At 43.4% G+C, this 17426-nt stretch overlaps 1 protein-coding gene across 1 annotated transcript in view; it reads left to right on the top strand.

Moving 5' to 3' along the window:
* Positions 1–17426, top strand: part of LOC118358670 (glypican-1-like) — a 59222-nt gene that overhangs the window by 30342 nt on the left and 11454 nt on the right. Inside the window, exons 2-3 of the mRNA XM_052480448.1 lie at positions 12017–12175; positions 16143–16537. Coding sequence (XP_052336408.1) covers positions 12017–12175; positions 16143–16537 — 554 coding nt within the window. The remainder of the gene's footprint in view (positions 1–12016; positions 12176–16142; positions 16538–17426) is intronic.

Here is a 17426-nt window from a genome sequence, read left to right as displayed (position 1 = left end):
TACATGAAGTGGCATTGTTTAAAGTGGCTAGTGATACATTACATCAAGATGGCAAGATGCATTAGATGGTATAGCGTACAGTATATACATATGAGATGAGTAATATAAAGTGGCTAGTGATAAATTGATAACATATATTTTTAAAGGAGGTATACCTGGGAATGTATTTCAAGGCCTACCTTCAAACTCAGTGCCTCTTTGCTTGACATCATGGGAAAATCAAAAGAAATCAGCCAAGACCTCAGAAAAAAAATTGTAGACCTCCAAAAGTCTGGTTCATCCTTTGGAGAAATTTCCAAACACCTAAAGGTACTACGTTCATCTGTACAAACAATAGTACGCAAGTATAAACACCATGGGACCACACAGCCGTCATAATGCTCAAGAGGGAGATGTATTCTGTTTCCTAGAGATGAACGTACTTTGGTGCAAAAAGTGCAAATAAATCCCAGAACAATGGCAAAGGACCTTGTGAAGATGCTGGAGGAAACAGGTACAAAAGTATCTATATCCACAGTAAAACAAGTCCTATATCAACATAACCTGAAAGGCTGCTCAGCAAGGAAGAAGCCACTGCTCCAAAACAACCATAAAAAACAGACTACAGTTAGCAACTGCACATGGGAACAAAGATAGTACTTTTTGGAGAAATGTCCTCTGGTCTGTTGAAACAAAATAGAACTGTTTAGCCATAATGACCATCGTTATGTTTGGAGGAAAAAGGGGGAGGCTTGCAAGCCGAAGAACACCATCCCAACCGTGAAGCACGGGGGTGGCAGGGTGCTTTGCTGCAGGAGGGACTGGTGCGTTTCACAAAATCGATGGCATCATGAGGCAGGACAATTCTGTGGATATATTGAGGCAACATCTCAAGACATCAGTCAGGAAGTTAAAGCTTGGTCGCAAACGGGTCTTCCAAATGGACAATGACTCCAAGCATACTTCCAAAGTTGTGGCAAAATGGCTTAAGGACAACAAAGTCAAGGTATTGGAGTGGCCATCACAAAGCCCTGACCTCAATCCTCTAAAAAATATGTGGCCAGAACTGAAAAAGCGTGTGCAAGCAAGGAGGCCTACACACCTGACTCAGTTACACCAGCTCTGTCAGGAGGAATGGGCCAAAATTCACCCAACTTATTGTGGAAAGCTTGTGGAAGGCTGCCCGAAACATTTGAGTTAAACAATTTAAAGGCAATGCTATCAAACACTAATTGAGTGTATGTAAACTTCCCAGTGTATGTAAACACTGGGAATGTGATGACAGAAATAAAAGCTGAAGTAAATAATTCTCTCTACTATTATTCTGACATTTCACATTTGTAAAATGAAGTAGTGATCCTAACTGACCTAAGTCAGGGAATTTTTACTAGGATTAAATGTCAGGAATTGTGAAAAGCTGAGTTTAAATGTATTTGGCTAAGGTGTATGTACACTTCAGACTTCAACTGTATGTGTTTGTCACTGTGAGTTCATTCATTTTATGGCTCATGCAGGATACACAGTTTCCATGAATAAGCAACGCTGTAATGTTCCTTAACTGTAGTAAACATACCTCAGTCTAGAGACAACAACCTCTATGTCTGAGGTGGAAATGTATTTTCTCCATCCACAAATCAGTGGTTAAACCAAAAACAATTAAATATATTAAAGTGGAATGGCAATTCCTCTTTGGATGGTTTTGTTGCTTAAACCAAAGTTTCCATTAAGTTTTAAAAGTTACATTATGAAAGTCTTTGCAAGCCTTTTATTGCCCCTTCCAAGCATCTGACGTGGTTTTCTTTTCAATCTCTTTTGCACAGAGAGACATTTGTACTCTCTTGTAAAAAAGGGTTCTTCAGCTGTCCCCATAGGAGAACCATTTTTGCTTCCTTGTAGAACCCTTTTTGGTTCCAGGTAAAACTACTTTGGGTTCCATGTAGAACCCTCTGAGGAAAAGGTTCTACATGGATCCCAAAAGGATTCTACCTGGAACCAAAAAGGGTTCTTTAAAGGGTTATCCTACTGTATGTGGACAGCCAAAGAACCATTTTAGGTTCTAGATAGAGTGTAGGCTGGTCACAACTGTCTGTCCAGATGAATTTCTGGTTGCAGAAGTGACAGCCATAGATATAAATGGGATGGAGAGTGCAGGTTCATGGACAAATAGTCAATGTCAACATTTTCTTTCAACGGCTGTCCAATCTAGATTTGCTAGCTACATTTTCTGTGGAAGTCTTGCATATTGTATTAGTGTGTATTAAATGTGTGGGTTGTGCCTTTGACTGTGGCTGGCAGTGCTATGACTTTGATTCGATTAGTGTGACACGGGAGCGAGGTTGGACACCCCTCATCTCCCTCAGCAGTAATCCGCCTCTTGAATAAACGCTGTAAGTGGGCTAGACTTTCTCCCTGCACCTGCTCCCTCACACAGCCAGCCAGCCAGAGACCGACCAGACCAGGGCTCTGTCTGTCTGTCTGTCTGTCTGTCTGTCTGTCTGTCTGTCTGTCTGTCTGTCTGTCTGTCTGTCTGTCTGTCTGTCTGTCTGTCTGTCTGTCTGTCTGTCTGTCTGTCTGTCTGTCTGTTGCAGGGACGAACACCAAGCAGCCAACAGGATATGGATAGGATATAGCCAACCAGCCACTATAGCAAGGATGTAGCTGCCCATTTTCAATCATGCCCATCACAGATATTTTTTATATAAAAAAAATATATATTATTTTGTACTTTTTACCCCCTTTTCATGATATCCAATTGGTAGTTACAGTCTTGCCCCATCACTGCAACTTCCGTACAGACTCGGGAGAGGCAAAGGTCGAGAGCATGCGTCCTCCGAAACACGACCCTGCCAAGCCGCACTGCTTCTTGACACACTACTTGCTAGCCGCACAGCTGGCGACCGAGGTCAGCTTCCAGGTGCCCGGCCCTCCACAAGGAGTCGCTAGAGCACAATGGGACAAGGAAATCCCAGCCCGCCAAACCTTCCCCTAACCCGGATGATGCTGGGCCAATTGTGCACCGCCTCATGGGTCTCACGGTCATGGCAGGCTGTGATACAGCCTGGCATCGAACCCAGGGCTGTAGTGACACTTCAAGCGCTGTGATTCAGTGCCTTGGACTGCTGCGCCACTTAGGAGGCAGATATTACAGAGTGTACATACTGTAGGTCTAGAGCATCTCAATATGGAGTTGCAAATGTTTCATACAGTATATACCGTTGTAAGGGATCTACATAATGTAGGCCTAAGTCTCAGGAACCTTGTTGTCTTACTGGTCCAATGGAAGATGTGATCCTATCTGCATACTGATGATGACTTGCTATTTATAATTCTGTGTGTTTGTTTTTGCATGTCTATGGATTGGGGAGGGAGGTATGTGGGTGTGTGTGGGTGCTCAAGCGTGTGTCTCCTGTGTTCCTGGCTTGTATGAATGTGGGTGCACATGACAGATTATCACTCTTGTCTTTCGTTGTTCACTGTCAACAGTAATTGAAATGCATGCCACACATCTTCCCCCTGCTCTCTGACTAAAATGGACGCATGCTCATGAACAGGCCACAAGATGAGCTGTTTAATGAGATTTTAGCCAATTCAGCTCCGTAATATTCTAGGCCTACGAGTAAGACACGCAATAGGATCTCTACTAGAATCCCTCCATTGAGTTTTTTCTGGTTCACACTTTGCTCCGCATATCAAATCACCTCATCACAACCTGTTTGAAGTCTCGCTTCAGAAGCTAAGCGCTGCTTCAAAGTAAAGACATAACTAAAAGAAAGAGAAAAAAAGAGACCTTCAGGAGGAAGGAGTTTATACTTGCCTAGTTAAATAAAGCTAAAAATATTTTTTAAATTATACACAATAGGAAAATGCACAATAAAAATGGCTGTCAAGTTCACTGAGTGCTACCCTTCTCATCTCTATACAGCGTGATCACGATCAGGATCAATCATCCCTTTCCATGTCCTCTCAAAGTTGTTTGATTTGATATAAAGGTTTGCAATACTCCTCATGACAATGTCATGATACTGTACCACATGCTGTTTACAACACTAAAGGAAAACAGACAAACTACTGCCTGACTACCACACAATTGTTTAGCTTCCTGGTAGGCAGATATCTATGTTCTTTCTCTGAAATTTTAAGATAGAAGTGAGGAAATAAATAAGTTAATAGAAACTTCTCTGAACTTTTCCCACCTGCTGTAGTCAGGAGTCATTAAAGATGCATGGATGCGATAACATCTCTTCTCCAGTTCCCTGGAAAGACATCCAGGGCCAGGCCGAGGGAAGGGCTTTAACAAGGAACCTGTTTGCGAAATGTCAAATCTTAGTTTGGGTTAACTGGTTTGAACTCCAAGCACAGACAGGACACATGGAAATGTAATTGCTTAGGCATTAGTCATGCAAACACATTTCTTTTTTATTGTGGCACAGAGTCAGTGAGATTCAAACCTATGCTCTTCTGTTTTCTATCACTGGAATATGTCCACTGCATCACCAGGATGGAGCTAGCATGCCATGTTGATTTTTTTTACCCATACAAAGCTGTTCATTTAGGTCTATTCAAACAGAACGCATTTCAAAGGAAACAATCACTCTGATTAAAATAAGATGTGGCCAATTAGTGGGCACGGCCGACACACCTGAACACACTTAAAAAATGTTTTAAATGTAATTTAGCAGACGCTCTTATCCAGAGCGACTTACTTTCCGGACTTAACAAGTTAGAGGATAGAGAACGTTTTGTTGATGCTAAGAATGGAATGTATATTTTTAAATAACAGTCTTAAAACATTCTCTGAATGTTACTAAAGTTTTCTTGTGGTTTTTATGGAAAGTTTTCTTAACGTTCTTGGGACAATTTGAGAACATTACTTAAAATAGAACCTTGAAGAAATCTGTAGGAAATGTTACGCTGAAATACTGAAATTCCCACAGAAGAACGTTGTTTCTGAATATCCTATAACTATTTGAGAACATTCCCAAAGTCAAACCAGTTGGAGAACACTCCTAGAACATTACCAAAATTGAAATGAAGTATAACCATGTTTGAACTTTTAGGAAATATTATGTTAAAGTATTGAAATACCATTTTTTTTTGTGAAGTTCCTTTAATGTGCTGAGAATGATCCAAAGCCAGCACACTATCCTGCACCATTCCCATAAAGTTGTGGGAAGGTGGTATGCAAAATAACCATAGGACAACCACGCTCTCACCAAGCTCTAAGAAACATATGGTTCTCAGAACGTTATGTGCTAGCTGGGATGTCTTTTACAGTCGCTTCAGAAAGTTTTCACACCCCTTACATTTAACATTACATTTAAGTCATTTAGCAGACGCTCTTATCCAGAGCGACTTACAAATAGGTGCATTCACCTTATGACATCCAGTAGAACAGTCACTTTACAATAGTGCATCTAAATCTTAAAGGGGCGGGGTGAGAAGGATTACTTATCCTATCCTAGGTATTCCTTAAAGAGGTGGGGTTTCAGGTGTCTCCGGAAGGTGGTGATTGACTCCGCTGTCCTGGCGTCGTGAGGGAGTTTGTTCCACCATTGGGGACTTATTCCACATTGTGTTACACAAGCCCTGTCCAACATTGTGTTACAGATTTTTTTCCTCACCCATCTACACACAATACCCCATAATGACAAAGTGAAAACATGTTTTTAGAAATGTTTGCAAATGTATTGAAAATGAAATACAGAATATCTAATTTTACAGAAGTATTCCCACCCCTCAGACAATACATGTTAGAATCACCTTTGGTAGCAATTACAGCTGTGAGTCTTACAGTTGGATTAAACAATATTTGCCCATTATTCTTTTCAAAATTCTTCAAGCTCTGTCAAATTGGTTGTTGATCATTGCTAGACAACTATTTTCAAGTTCTGCCATAGATTTTCAACCAGATTTAAGTCACAAATGTAACCTGGTCACTCAGTAATATTCACTGACTTCTTCGTAAGCAACTCCAGTGTAGATTTGGTCTTGTGTTTCAGGTTATTGTCCTGCTGGAAGGTGAATTCATTACATTACATTTAAGTCATTTAGCAGACGCTCTTATCCAGAGCGACTTACAAATTGGTGCATTCACCTTATGACATCCAGTGGAACAGCCACTTTACAATAGTGCATCTAAATCTTTTAAGGGGGGGGGGGGTGAGAAGGATTACTTTATCCTATCCTAGGTATTCCTTAAAGAGGTGGGGTTTCAGGTGTCTCCGGAAGGTGGTGATTGACTCCGCTGTCCTGGCGTTGTGAGGGAGTTTGTTCCACCATTGGGGGGCCAGAGCAGCGAACAGTTTTGACTGGGCTGAGCGGGAACTGTACTTCCTCAGTGGTAGGGAGGCGAGCAGGCCAGAGGTGGATGAACACAGTGCCCTTGTTTGGGTGTAGGGCCTGATCAGAGCCTGGAATTCATGTCCCAGTGTCTAGTGGAAAGCAGATTGAACCATGTTTTCCTCTAGGATTTTGCCTGTACTTAGCACCATTCCATAAATGTTTTTATCCTGAAAAACTCTCCATGCCTTAACGATTACAACCATACCCGTAACATCATGCAGCCACCACTATGCATGAAAATATGGAGAGTGGTACTCAGTAATGTGTTGTATTGGATTTGCCCCAAACATAATACTTTGTATTCAGGACAAAAATGAAATTGCTTTGCCACATATTTTGCAGTATTACTTTTATGCCTTGTTTGCAAACAGGATGCATCTTTTGGAATATTTTTATTATTCCTTCTTTTCACTCTGTCAACTAGGTTAGTATTGTGAAGTAACTACAATGTTGTTAATCCATCCTCACTTTTCTCCTATCGCAGCTATTAAATTCTGTAATTGTTTTAAAGTCACCATTGGCCTCATGGTGAAATTCCTGAGCGGTTTCTTTCCTCTCCGACAACTGAGTTAGTAAAGACAGCTCTATTTTCGTAGTGACGGGGTGTATTGGTACACCATCCAAAGTGTAATTAATAACTTCACCATGCACAAAGGGATATTCATTGTCTGCTTTTTAGGTGTTTTATCCATCTACAAATCGGTGCCCTTCTTTGCGAAGCATTGGAAAACCTCTCCTGGTCTTTGTGGTTGAATCTGTGTTTGAAATTCACTGCTCTGATGGACCTTACAGATAATGTTATGTGTGGGGTACAGTGATGAGGTAGTCATTTAAAAATCATGCTAAACACTATTTGATTTGATTTGATTTATTGCACAACGATTGAGTCTATGCAACGTACTGTATTATGTGACTTGTTAAAGCATCTTTTTATTCCTGAACTCATTTAGGTTTGCCATAACAAAGGGGTTGAATACTCAAGTCATTTCAGATTTTCATTTTTTATTAATTTATAAAAAATGCTGACATTTTGGGTTATTGTGTGTAGGCCAGTGACCAAAAAAATCTCAATTGAATCAAGTTGAAAGTTTCAGGCTGTAACACAACAAAGTGAGGAAAAAGTCAAGTGGTGTGAATACTTTCTGAAGGCACAGTACTGTATATGCAGGTATCAAATCAAATGTATTTGTCACGTGCGCCGAATACAACAGGTGTAGATTTGACCTTGAAATTACTTACAAGTCCTTAACCAACAATGTTAAGGAGCTTTTTGGACCTAAACTTGGCGGTCTGGTACCGCTTGCCGTGTGGTAGCAGAGAGAACAGTCTATGACTTGGGTGACTGGGTTCTTTGACAATGTTTTGGGCCTTCCTCTGACACTGTCTAGTATATAGGTCCTGGTTGGCCCCAGTGATGTACTGGGTCATACGCACTACCCTTGGTCTGATGCCATACCAGCCTGTGATGCAACCTATTGGGATTCTCTCGATGGTGCAGCTGTAAAACTTTTTGAGGATCTGGGGACCCAAAGCCTTTCTTTTCAGTCTCCTAAGGGGAAAAGGCTTTGTCGTGTCCTCTTCACGACTTTCTTGGTGTGTTTGTACCATGATAGTTTGTTAGTGATGTGGGTACCAAGGAACTTGAAACTCTCGACATGCTCCACTACAGCCTCGTCGATGTGAATGGGGGAGTGTTCGGCACTCCTTGTCCTGTAGACCACGATCATCTCCTTTGTCTTGGTCACGTTGAGGGAGAGGTTGTTGTCCTGGCACCACACTGCCAGGTCTCTGACCTCTTCCCTATAGGATGTCTCATCGTTGTCGGTGATCAGGCTGACTGTTGTGTCATCAGCAAACTTAATGATGATGGTGTTGGAGTCGTGCTTGCCATGCAGTCGTGGGTGAACAGAGAGTACAGGATGGGACTAAGCACACACCCCTGAGTGGCCCCCCATGTTGAGGATCAGTGTGGCAGATGTGTTGTTCCCTACCCTCACCACCTAGGGGCGGCCCGTCAGGAAGTCCAGGATCCAGTTGCAGAGTTAGGTGGTCAGTCTCAGGGTACATAGCTTATTGATGAGCTTTGTGGGTGCTATGGTGTTGAATGCTGAACTGTAGTCATTGAACAGCATTCTCACATAGGTGTTCCTTTTGTCCAAGTGGGAAAGGGCAGTGTGGAATACGATTGAGATTGCGTCATCTGTGGATCTGCTAGGGTTTCTGGCATGATGAGCATAAGGGAGACGCCTAGTCAGTTGTACCACTGAATGCATTCAACTGAAATGTGGCTACTGTATTTAACCCAACCCCTCTGAGTCAGAAAGGTGCAGGGGGGCTGCCACAATCAACATCCACATCTTCAGCACCAGGGGAACAGTGGGTTAACTGCCTCACTCAGGGGCAGAACGATTTTTACCTTGTCAGGTCAAGGATTCGATCCAGCATCCTTTCGGTTACTAGCCCAACGCTCTAACCACTAGGCTACCTGCATTTAGCCCATCTGGTAGGCTTGCGTCACTGGGCTGCTCGTGGCTGGTTTTCTCTTTGTAGCCCGTAGAAGTTTGCAAGCCCTGCTACATCTTATAAGCGTCCGGATTAGTGTCCTGCTCCTTGAAAGTGATTCCTTGCTCAGAACATGAGAACTTATGAAAGCTGGTGGTTCCTTTAAACATGAGAAGAAGATTTAGGTTGTAGTTATTATAGGAATTATAGGACTATTGCTCTCTATACCATTTGTCTTTCATATACCTTTGACTATCGGATGTTCTTATAGGCACTATAGTATTGCCAGCCTAGTCTCGGGAGTTGATAGGCTTGAAGTCGTAAACAGCACTGTGCACCAGGCAGCCCAAACTGCTGCATATACCCTGACTCTGCTTGCACTGAACGCTGGAGAAGTGACGCAATTTCCCTAGTTAATATTGCTTGCTAACATTAATTTATTTTAACTAAATATGCAGGTTTAAAAATATATACTTGTGTATTTATTTTAAGAAAGGCTTTGATGTTTATGGTTTTAGTACATTGGTGCAACGATTGTGATCTTTCCTCAAATGCGCTTTTGTTAAATCATCACCCGTTTGGCGAAGTTGAAGTAGGCTGTGATTCGATGATAAATTAACAGGCGCCACATTGATTATAAGCAATGCAGGACAAGCTAGTTAGACTAGTAATATCATCAACCATGTGTAGTTAACTAGTGATTAGTTTAAGATTGATAGTTTTTTATGAGATAAGTTTAATGCTAGCTAGCAACTTACCTTGGCTCCTTGCAGCCACAATGTCCTTTTGATGCTGCACTCGCGTAACAGGTGGTTAGCCTGCTACGCAGTCTCCTCACGGATTGCAATGTAATCGGCCATAATCGGCGTCCAAAAATGCAGTTTATCGATTGTTATGAAAACTTGAAATCGGCCCTAATTAATCAACCATGCTGATTAATCGGTTGACCTCTAGTGCGTACAGTCACTGTAGGGACGACGTTGTCGATGCACTTATTGATGAAGGCAGTGACTGAGGTGGTATACTCCTCAATGTCATTGGATGAATCCCAGAACATATTCCAGTCTGTGCTAGCTAAACAGTCCTGTAGAGTAGCATCCGCATCATCTGACCACTTCCGTACTGAGCGAGTCACTCCCTGCTTAGGTTGTTGCTTGTAAGCATCTCTGTGTGTGGTGTTAAGGTGGTCTAGAGTTTTTTTCCCTCTGTGTGTATATTTGATATGCTGGTAGAAATGAGATAAAACAGTTTCAAGTTTGCCTGCATTAAAGTCCTCGGCCACCAGGAGCGCCGCTTCTGGATGAGCATTTTCTTGTTTGATTATGGCCTTAAACAGCTGGTTGAGTGCGGTCTTAGTGCCAGCGTCGGTTTGTGGTGGTAAATAGACGGCAACGAAAAATATAGATGAAAACTCCCTTGGTAGATGGTGTGGTCTACAGCTTATCATGAGGTACTCTACCTCAGGCGAGCAATACCTGGAGACTACCTTAATATTAGACATTGTGCACCAGCTGTTATTGACAAATAGACACACACCCCCACCCCTCATCTTACCGGACGTAATTGTTCTCTCCTGTCGATGCACGGAAAACCCAGACAACTGTATATCATCTGTCATTGTTCAGCCACATATTACAGTTTTTAATGTCCCGTTGGTATGTAGGATAGTCTCAAACGGAGTTCATCCAGTTTATTCTCCAGTGATTGCACATTGGCCAATAGAACAGATGGTGGAGGCGGGTCACCGTCAAATTCTCACAAGGCACCCTGATCTGTGTCTACTTTATTTCCTTATTTTCTTCATGCGAATAACAGGGACTAGGGCCTTGTCCAGGAAACAACATTATGTTCTTCGTGTCAGACTCATTAAAGAAAAAATCTTTGTCCAGTTCGAGGTGAGTAATCACTTTTCAGATACCAAGAATCTCTTCTCGTTCATAAGAGATGGTAGCATCAACGTTATGTACAAAACAATGCAAAAAAAACACACACAAAATAACACAATTGATTTGGACGGCATCCATCCCCTTCGGCGCCATTCTTCTATTAGTCACTGCCAAAATAAAGGTAACACCAACATAAAGTGTCTTAGTAGGGCGTTAGTCCACCACGAGCGAGCACAGCTTCAATGCACCTTGGCATAGATTTGACAAGTGTCTGGAACTCTATTGGAGGGATGCGACACCATTCTTTCACTAGAAATTCCATGATTTGGTGTTTAGTTGATGGTGGTGGAGAACGCTGTCTCAGGCGCCGCTCCAGAATCTCCCATAAGTGTTCAATTCGGCAGGGATCTGGTGACTGAGACGGCTACGGCATATGGCTATGGCATTACATTGTTTTCATTCTTATCAAACCATTCAATGATCACTCGTGCCCTGTGGATGGGGGCATTGTCATGTCATGGGGCATAGCCATGGTAACCAAAATAATGGTCTGCCCAGCATTTTTATACATGACCCTAAGCATGGTGGGATGTTAATTGCTTAATTAACTCAGAAACCATATCTTTGTGGAAGCATCTGCTTTCAATACACTTTGTATCCCTCATTTACACAAGTGTTTTTGGCAGTTACCTGTATATGTCATCTGGTTGTTTCTATATATGAGTTTTTGGATTGGCCCGTTCTCCAGTGTAGTTTTCAGCTGTGCACCTCCATGCTCTTTGAGTTGATCCCACTGTGTCCTTTAACATAATCAATATCTCTGTTCTATGACTGAGCTCATCTCTATTCTCTTTGGTTAAGCTCTTCTCTGGCTGTAGTCTGAAAGACACTGGTCTGATGTGTTGCTCAGAGACAGTCAGAGAGATGGGGAGAGGTGATATATGATAACCATAGCGGAGAGGCCATAGAGGCCATGTGATGGCATGTAGGTCAGTGTAATGAATTGGTGGTAACAATGAGATATCATCCTCTCTCTTTCTTTTTACTGTGGGTTCTAGGGAAGCAGAGGAGCCTGCACAGCTATTTTTAGATCCTTAAGAGATTGATTACTCCACAAGTTACAGAGACCAATAGCAATCCATTATGGACCATTTTCAGTTAATCAGATACAATGCCCATCACAGTTGTGCTGTTTTGCTGTGTGAATAAAATACAGACAGAACAAAATACATGTATGGGAATATAGTTTGTATGCACTGTGGATAAAACTCTAAACATGTCCTCTCCTCTGTCTTGCGTCTGTGTAGGTGAGCACCTTCGGATCTGTCCCCAGGGGTATACCTGCTGTACCAGTGCCATGGAGGAGACCCTGTCCAACCTGAGTCGCAGGGAGTTTGAGAGCCTGGTCAGAGAGGCTGGACGCTCGCTACAGGCCTCTCTCAATGCACAGTACAGGAGCTTCGACAGTGAGTAGCAGCCTCCCAGAACGCATACACTCCTCTATACTGACAATACAAACACGCTCGCACACACACACTTATTTGCTTGAGATCTTTGAGTTCAAGAACTGGATGCCCTTGATGATGTCCTTGACTTGTTCTGAGAATTTTAAAGACTGCAATCTTTAACACATCACTGATAAACTCTATTTATAAACAAATCAATATAGTCCTGACCAATGGGGCCCAAAGGATATGGTGCCCCGATGACAGCAGCTGATAACGCCTGAAACACGGTTGTTTGCTCAGGGAAATAAATCCCCCACAGGGTAATCTGGACCTCCATCCAGCTGATTAACATAAGATTAGAACAGGAACTGGAGATGATGGCATGGAGTCATATTTCCTGCTTTGATGGGCCCTAGCTGTCATCAGAGTGGCATAGACAGAGAGCAGTAGACACAGAGACAGGGAGGAGATTGTGGGTGGCTGGGAAAGTGAGTTATGATTGGTTGTGGTAATGAGTCATGGAACCTAGCAGACACCGTCTGACAGGTTGGTGGGGATGGGGGGTGCAGGGAGCCCTCCCTCCGTCTCTCCTCCTCCAATCCACTGCCACAGGCTGGGATGCTGGCAATGCTAATGGAGATTTGAAAGGATTTTAAAAAAGAAGGAAAGAGGAGAGGGTATGGTGGTATGAGTGTGTGTCAGATGGGGAGTTACAGTTCCCTTTTCTCCTGCTTTCTGCACTTTCTGGACTGCTGGGCTGCTCTGCTTTACGGAGCTGATGAAAGATGAAAGAAGTGTGACTGATGTGGCAGAGTTAGCCTAGCAACAGGAGGAAGGTTTGGGCCACACAACAACAAGGACACTATCACACACACACAGGGGCTGGGCTGGCAGAACAGTATAGAGCTAGTCCAGCTGCATAAAGTACAGCTCCCTCACCCCAAAACCCACAACCCTTTTTCATCCCCCTCAACATCAGGAGGTTACAACCATAGAGACAGCGTAAAGTCAAATGTTGATGAGGATGAAGCAATGCATCAAAGAGGAATGAGCAGGAGAGCTATAGCTACATGAAGCAGCTGTAGAGAGAGGAGGAAATTGAAGTGTGCAGGTGATGTTTCAAGCCCATTTGATATGACTGCAGCTGTGTCGGATCAGCAGTAGAGTACAGGAGTAGTAGCAGTAGGAGCAGTAGAAACAGAAGGAACAGAAGGACGCGGAGAGCAGTGACGGTAAGAGCTACATGGCCATCTGGTTGTGTTCAGGGTTGTCGGGCGTGGGCCCTGGACTCGCTCAACTAAATGAAGGTTTTTATTGCTTCTCCACAGCAGCAGCAGCACTCCCAGGCCCCACCCAGGCCCTCCCCTCTCCTCCAGCATGCAAACCTCAGATTAGAGGGAGAGTCAGAGGCAGTCTGCCCATCTTAACCCTCTTTCTATGGGGGTCAGCTCCAGCATCAGGCAGCAGCAGCAGCCCAGTCAGTGTGTCAGCAGAATGGGAGGATACAGAGATGTATTACATTTCTCACTGACACTGTAACTCTCAATATATGCTGCTTTATTACAAGGCTCAATAAGGAGGAATATGGGGCAATGACATTGGCCCTTGTTGGTTTTGTTGTTTTGTTTTTCTCTTCTTCTCTCACTATACACTCTTTGAAAAAATGTGCTATCTAGAACCTTAAAGGGAACCAAAATAGTTCTACCTGGAACCAAGAAGGGTTCTTCAAAGGGTTTTCCTATGGGGACAGCCAAAGAACCCTTTTTGGTTCCAGGTAGAACCCTTTTTTGTTCCGGGTAGAACCCTTTTTTGGTTCCGGGTAGAACCCCTTTGGTTTCCATGTAGAACCCTTTCCACAGAGGGTTCTACATGAAACCTAAAAGGGTTCGACCTGGAACCAAAAAGGGTTCTCCTATGGGGACAGCCGAATAGCCCTTTTGGAACACTTTTTTCTAAGCGTGTACCCGCACAGTGCTGTGAACTGAACTGCAGCTGAAAAAGTGCTCTACAGTTCTACAGATAAATTCACAGGTTCTCACAGTGTCTATAGCTCATTTGTCAGGGAAGCTAGAGCACTCCTCCTTGTATGTCACAATCAGGGCCCTAGTCTTTTGGAGGCCTCAAGCAAAACCTTGCGGGCAAAACAATTTAGTGGCCCCACTTTTGAAGGCGGAGAGGAAACACTTTTCTGAGTAAATTTCCTGCAATTCTACCCATTTTGTCATGGGGCTCAGAGAAAATGTTGCAGTTTTAAAACAAGTTTGCTGCTATTCTACATATTATGCCATGGGGTGGAGAGACACTTTTGCCGTTCTCAAGCGAATTTCCTGCAATTATACACATTTTGCCCTAACTTATGCCAAGTTTATATGATATCTGAGTAAGAGTGACAAACAAAATCAATGGGTGGCCCCTGGAGGTCAGGGCCCCTGGGCACGTGCCCTTTGAGCCCGGTCGATATTCAACCATGATTACTACCACGATTACTACAAGTTACTACGAGATAGCTGGCTAGATACATTTACCTATCTAAAAAATGTGTTTTTTTGCAGCAATTCAACCATGAATGCCTGATTCACGTAGTCTCCTCTGAACAGTTGATGTTGAGATGTGTCTGTTACTTGAACTCTGTGAAGCATGTATTTGGGCTGCAATTCCTGAGGCTGGTAACTCCAATGAACGTATCCTCTGCAGCGGAGGTAACTCTGGGTCTTCCTTTCCTGGGGCAGTCCTCATGAGAGCCAGTTTCATCATAGCACTTGATGGTTTTTGCGACTGCACTTGAAGAAACTTTCAAAGTTCTTGACATTTTCTGTATTGACTGACCTTCATGTCTTAAAGTAATGATGTAAAGTTGATTCTCTTTGCTTATTTGAGGTGTTCTTGCCATAATATGGACTTGGGGTTTTACCAAATAGGGATATCTTCTGTATACCACCCATACCTTGTCACAGCACAACTGATTGGCTCAAACGCATTAAGAAGGAAAGAAATTCCACAAATTAACTTTTAACAAGGCACACCTGTTAATTGAAATGCATTCCAGGTGACTACCTCATGAAGCTGGTTGAGAGAATGCCAAGAGTGTGCAAAGCTGTCATTCAAGGCAAAGGGAGGCTACTTTGAAAAGTCTAAAATGTATTTTGATGTGTTTAACACTTTACTACATGATTCCATATGTATTATTTCATAGTTTTGATGTCTTCACTATTATTCTACAATGTAGAAAATAGTAAAAAATAAAGAAAAATCTTTCACTGAGTAGGTGTGTCCAAACGTTTGACTGATACTGTGCATATATATATTATGTCTGGTCATAATGATGGGCCAAATCAATCTGCTCATTTCCACACTCCCATTTATTTCAATGTTTTACATAGCACCAAGACCTTACTCTCTGGGCACAGACATCAATTCAAAGTCTATTCCATGTTGCTTCAATGTCATTGAATTGAAATGATGTGGAAACAACGTTGATTCAACCAGTGCGTGCCCAGTGGGTAGTGCTTTGAATCTCTAATATACTGTACAGTAGACCTGACAGGTGCCGAAGTGCCATTTCTCTTGACAGACAGGTGGTGATGGATCTAATGTTGTTATGGCTGGAAGCTGGAGACAAACCAGGTGTGTGTGTGTGTGTGTGTCAGAGAGGGAGAGATTGATTTTTGGTCTTGGTCTACTGGTCACATTAGACTCAACAGAGAGGATGTCCTGCAGTTTTAATGAAACACACACCTGCATCTCCAGCCAGGCACAGGTGACCATGCGTGTGAATGAGCCTAATCACCCTTTTGTAGACTAGACCAAAGAGCTTTGGAGGCCTGTCTCTTTCATAATCTCTTCCGTGTTTGTATGTATCCCACTCTACGCTCCCTAGGCCCTGTTTGTGGTCTGGCAAAGGCATTGATAGGTGCTGCTCCTGTCCTATAAATACAACTGACTAGTCCAGTATTTGACTCCTCGTCCCTCTCTCCTCTCTCCTCAGCATACTTCACAGACCTCCTGAATAGCTCAGAGCGCTCCCTCCAGGAGTCCTTCCTGGCCAAACTGAGCTCCCTCTACTCCAAGAACGCCCCTGTGTTCCAGGACCTGTACACTGACCTGCGTCGCTACTACCGCGGCTCCGCTGTCAACCTGGAGGAGACGCTCAACGACTTCTGGGCACGGCTGCTGGAGCGCCTGTTCAAGGCCTCCGCCCTCCCACAGTACACTCTCACTGATGACTACCTGGAGTGTGTGGCCAAGCAGACAGAGACCCTGCGGCCCTTTGGGGATGTTCCCCGCGACCTCAAGTCCAAGGTCACTCGGGCCTTGGTGGCGGCGCGGTCATTCGTCCAGGGACTGACCGTCAGTGGAGAGGTGGTCCGCAAAGTCTCCCAGGTACTGTTGTTGTAGAGACCTGTGCTGTTTCACGTGCTGTTGCCTCTGATAAACATGGCAAAGTCTCCCAGGTACTGTTGTTGTAGAGACCTGTGCTGTTTCACGTGCTGTTGCCTCTGATAAACATGGCAAAGTCTCCCAGGTACTGTTGTTGTAGAGACCTGTGCTGTTTCACGTGCTGTTGCCTCTGATAAACACGGCTGTGCTTTTTATACCTGAGATTACCACCTCACATCTGCCACACTGTTAACCATTAACCACCATACACACACATTACTCACATCCTACAGCACACACTGAAACCCTCTCAACCAGTTCAAATTGGGATTTTATTTATGAGGTAGTATCTTGTGTAAATGTGTCACAAAAAAGTAAAGTCCCTATGAGACTAGGGGCGTGTCTCAGTAGGGGCGTGTCTCAGTAAGGGTGTGTAAAAGGCTGTGCATTGCCTGTAGCACTCCCTTCTATAGCCATGAAATGCTTTGAAAGACTGGTCATAGCTCACATCAACACTATCATCCCAGACACTCTGGACCCACTCCAATTTGCATACAGCCCCAACTCATCCACAGAGGAGGCAATCTCTATTGCACTCCACACTGCCCTCACCCACCAGGACACAATGAATACCTATGTAAGAATGCTGTTCATTGACTACAGCTCAGCTACCTCAATTACCTCGTACCCCTGTACATAGATTCGGTACTGGTACTCCTTATATAAATGGGGGAAAATAGAGATAAATATGCACATTGAACTTGTCAGCTGCAGGACAAAAGAACGACTAAGATCCAACTCGGATCAAAACTTTGTGTTTATTGTGCGTCTGATTAAATCACCATGGGAGCATACTAGAGTTGCGGACATTCCTCTTTTCTATTCCCTATAT

This window comes from Oncorhynchus keta, chromosome 26 (assembly GCF_023373465.1).
Source record: "Oncorhynchus keta strain PuntledgeMale-10-30-2019 chromosome 26, Oket_V2, whole genome shotgun sequence".
In the NCBI taxonomy this organism is placed as follows: Eukaryota; Metazoa; Chordata; class Actinopteri; order Salmoniformes; family Salmonidae; genus Oncorhynchus; species Oncorhynchus keta.
This window is presented reverse-complemented; position numbering and strand designations above follow the sequence as displayed.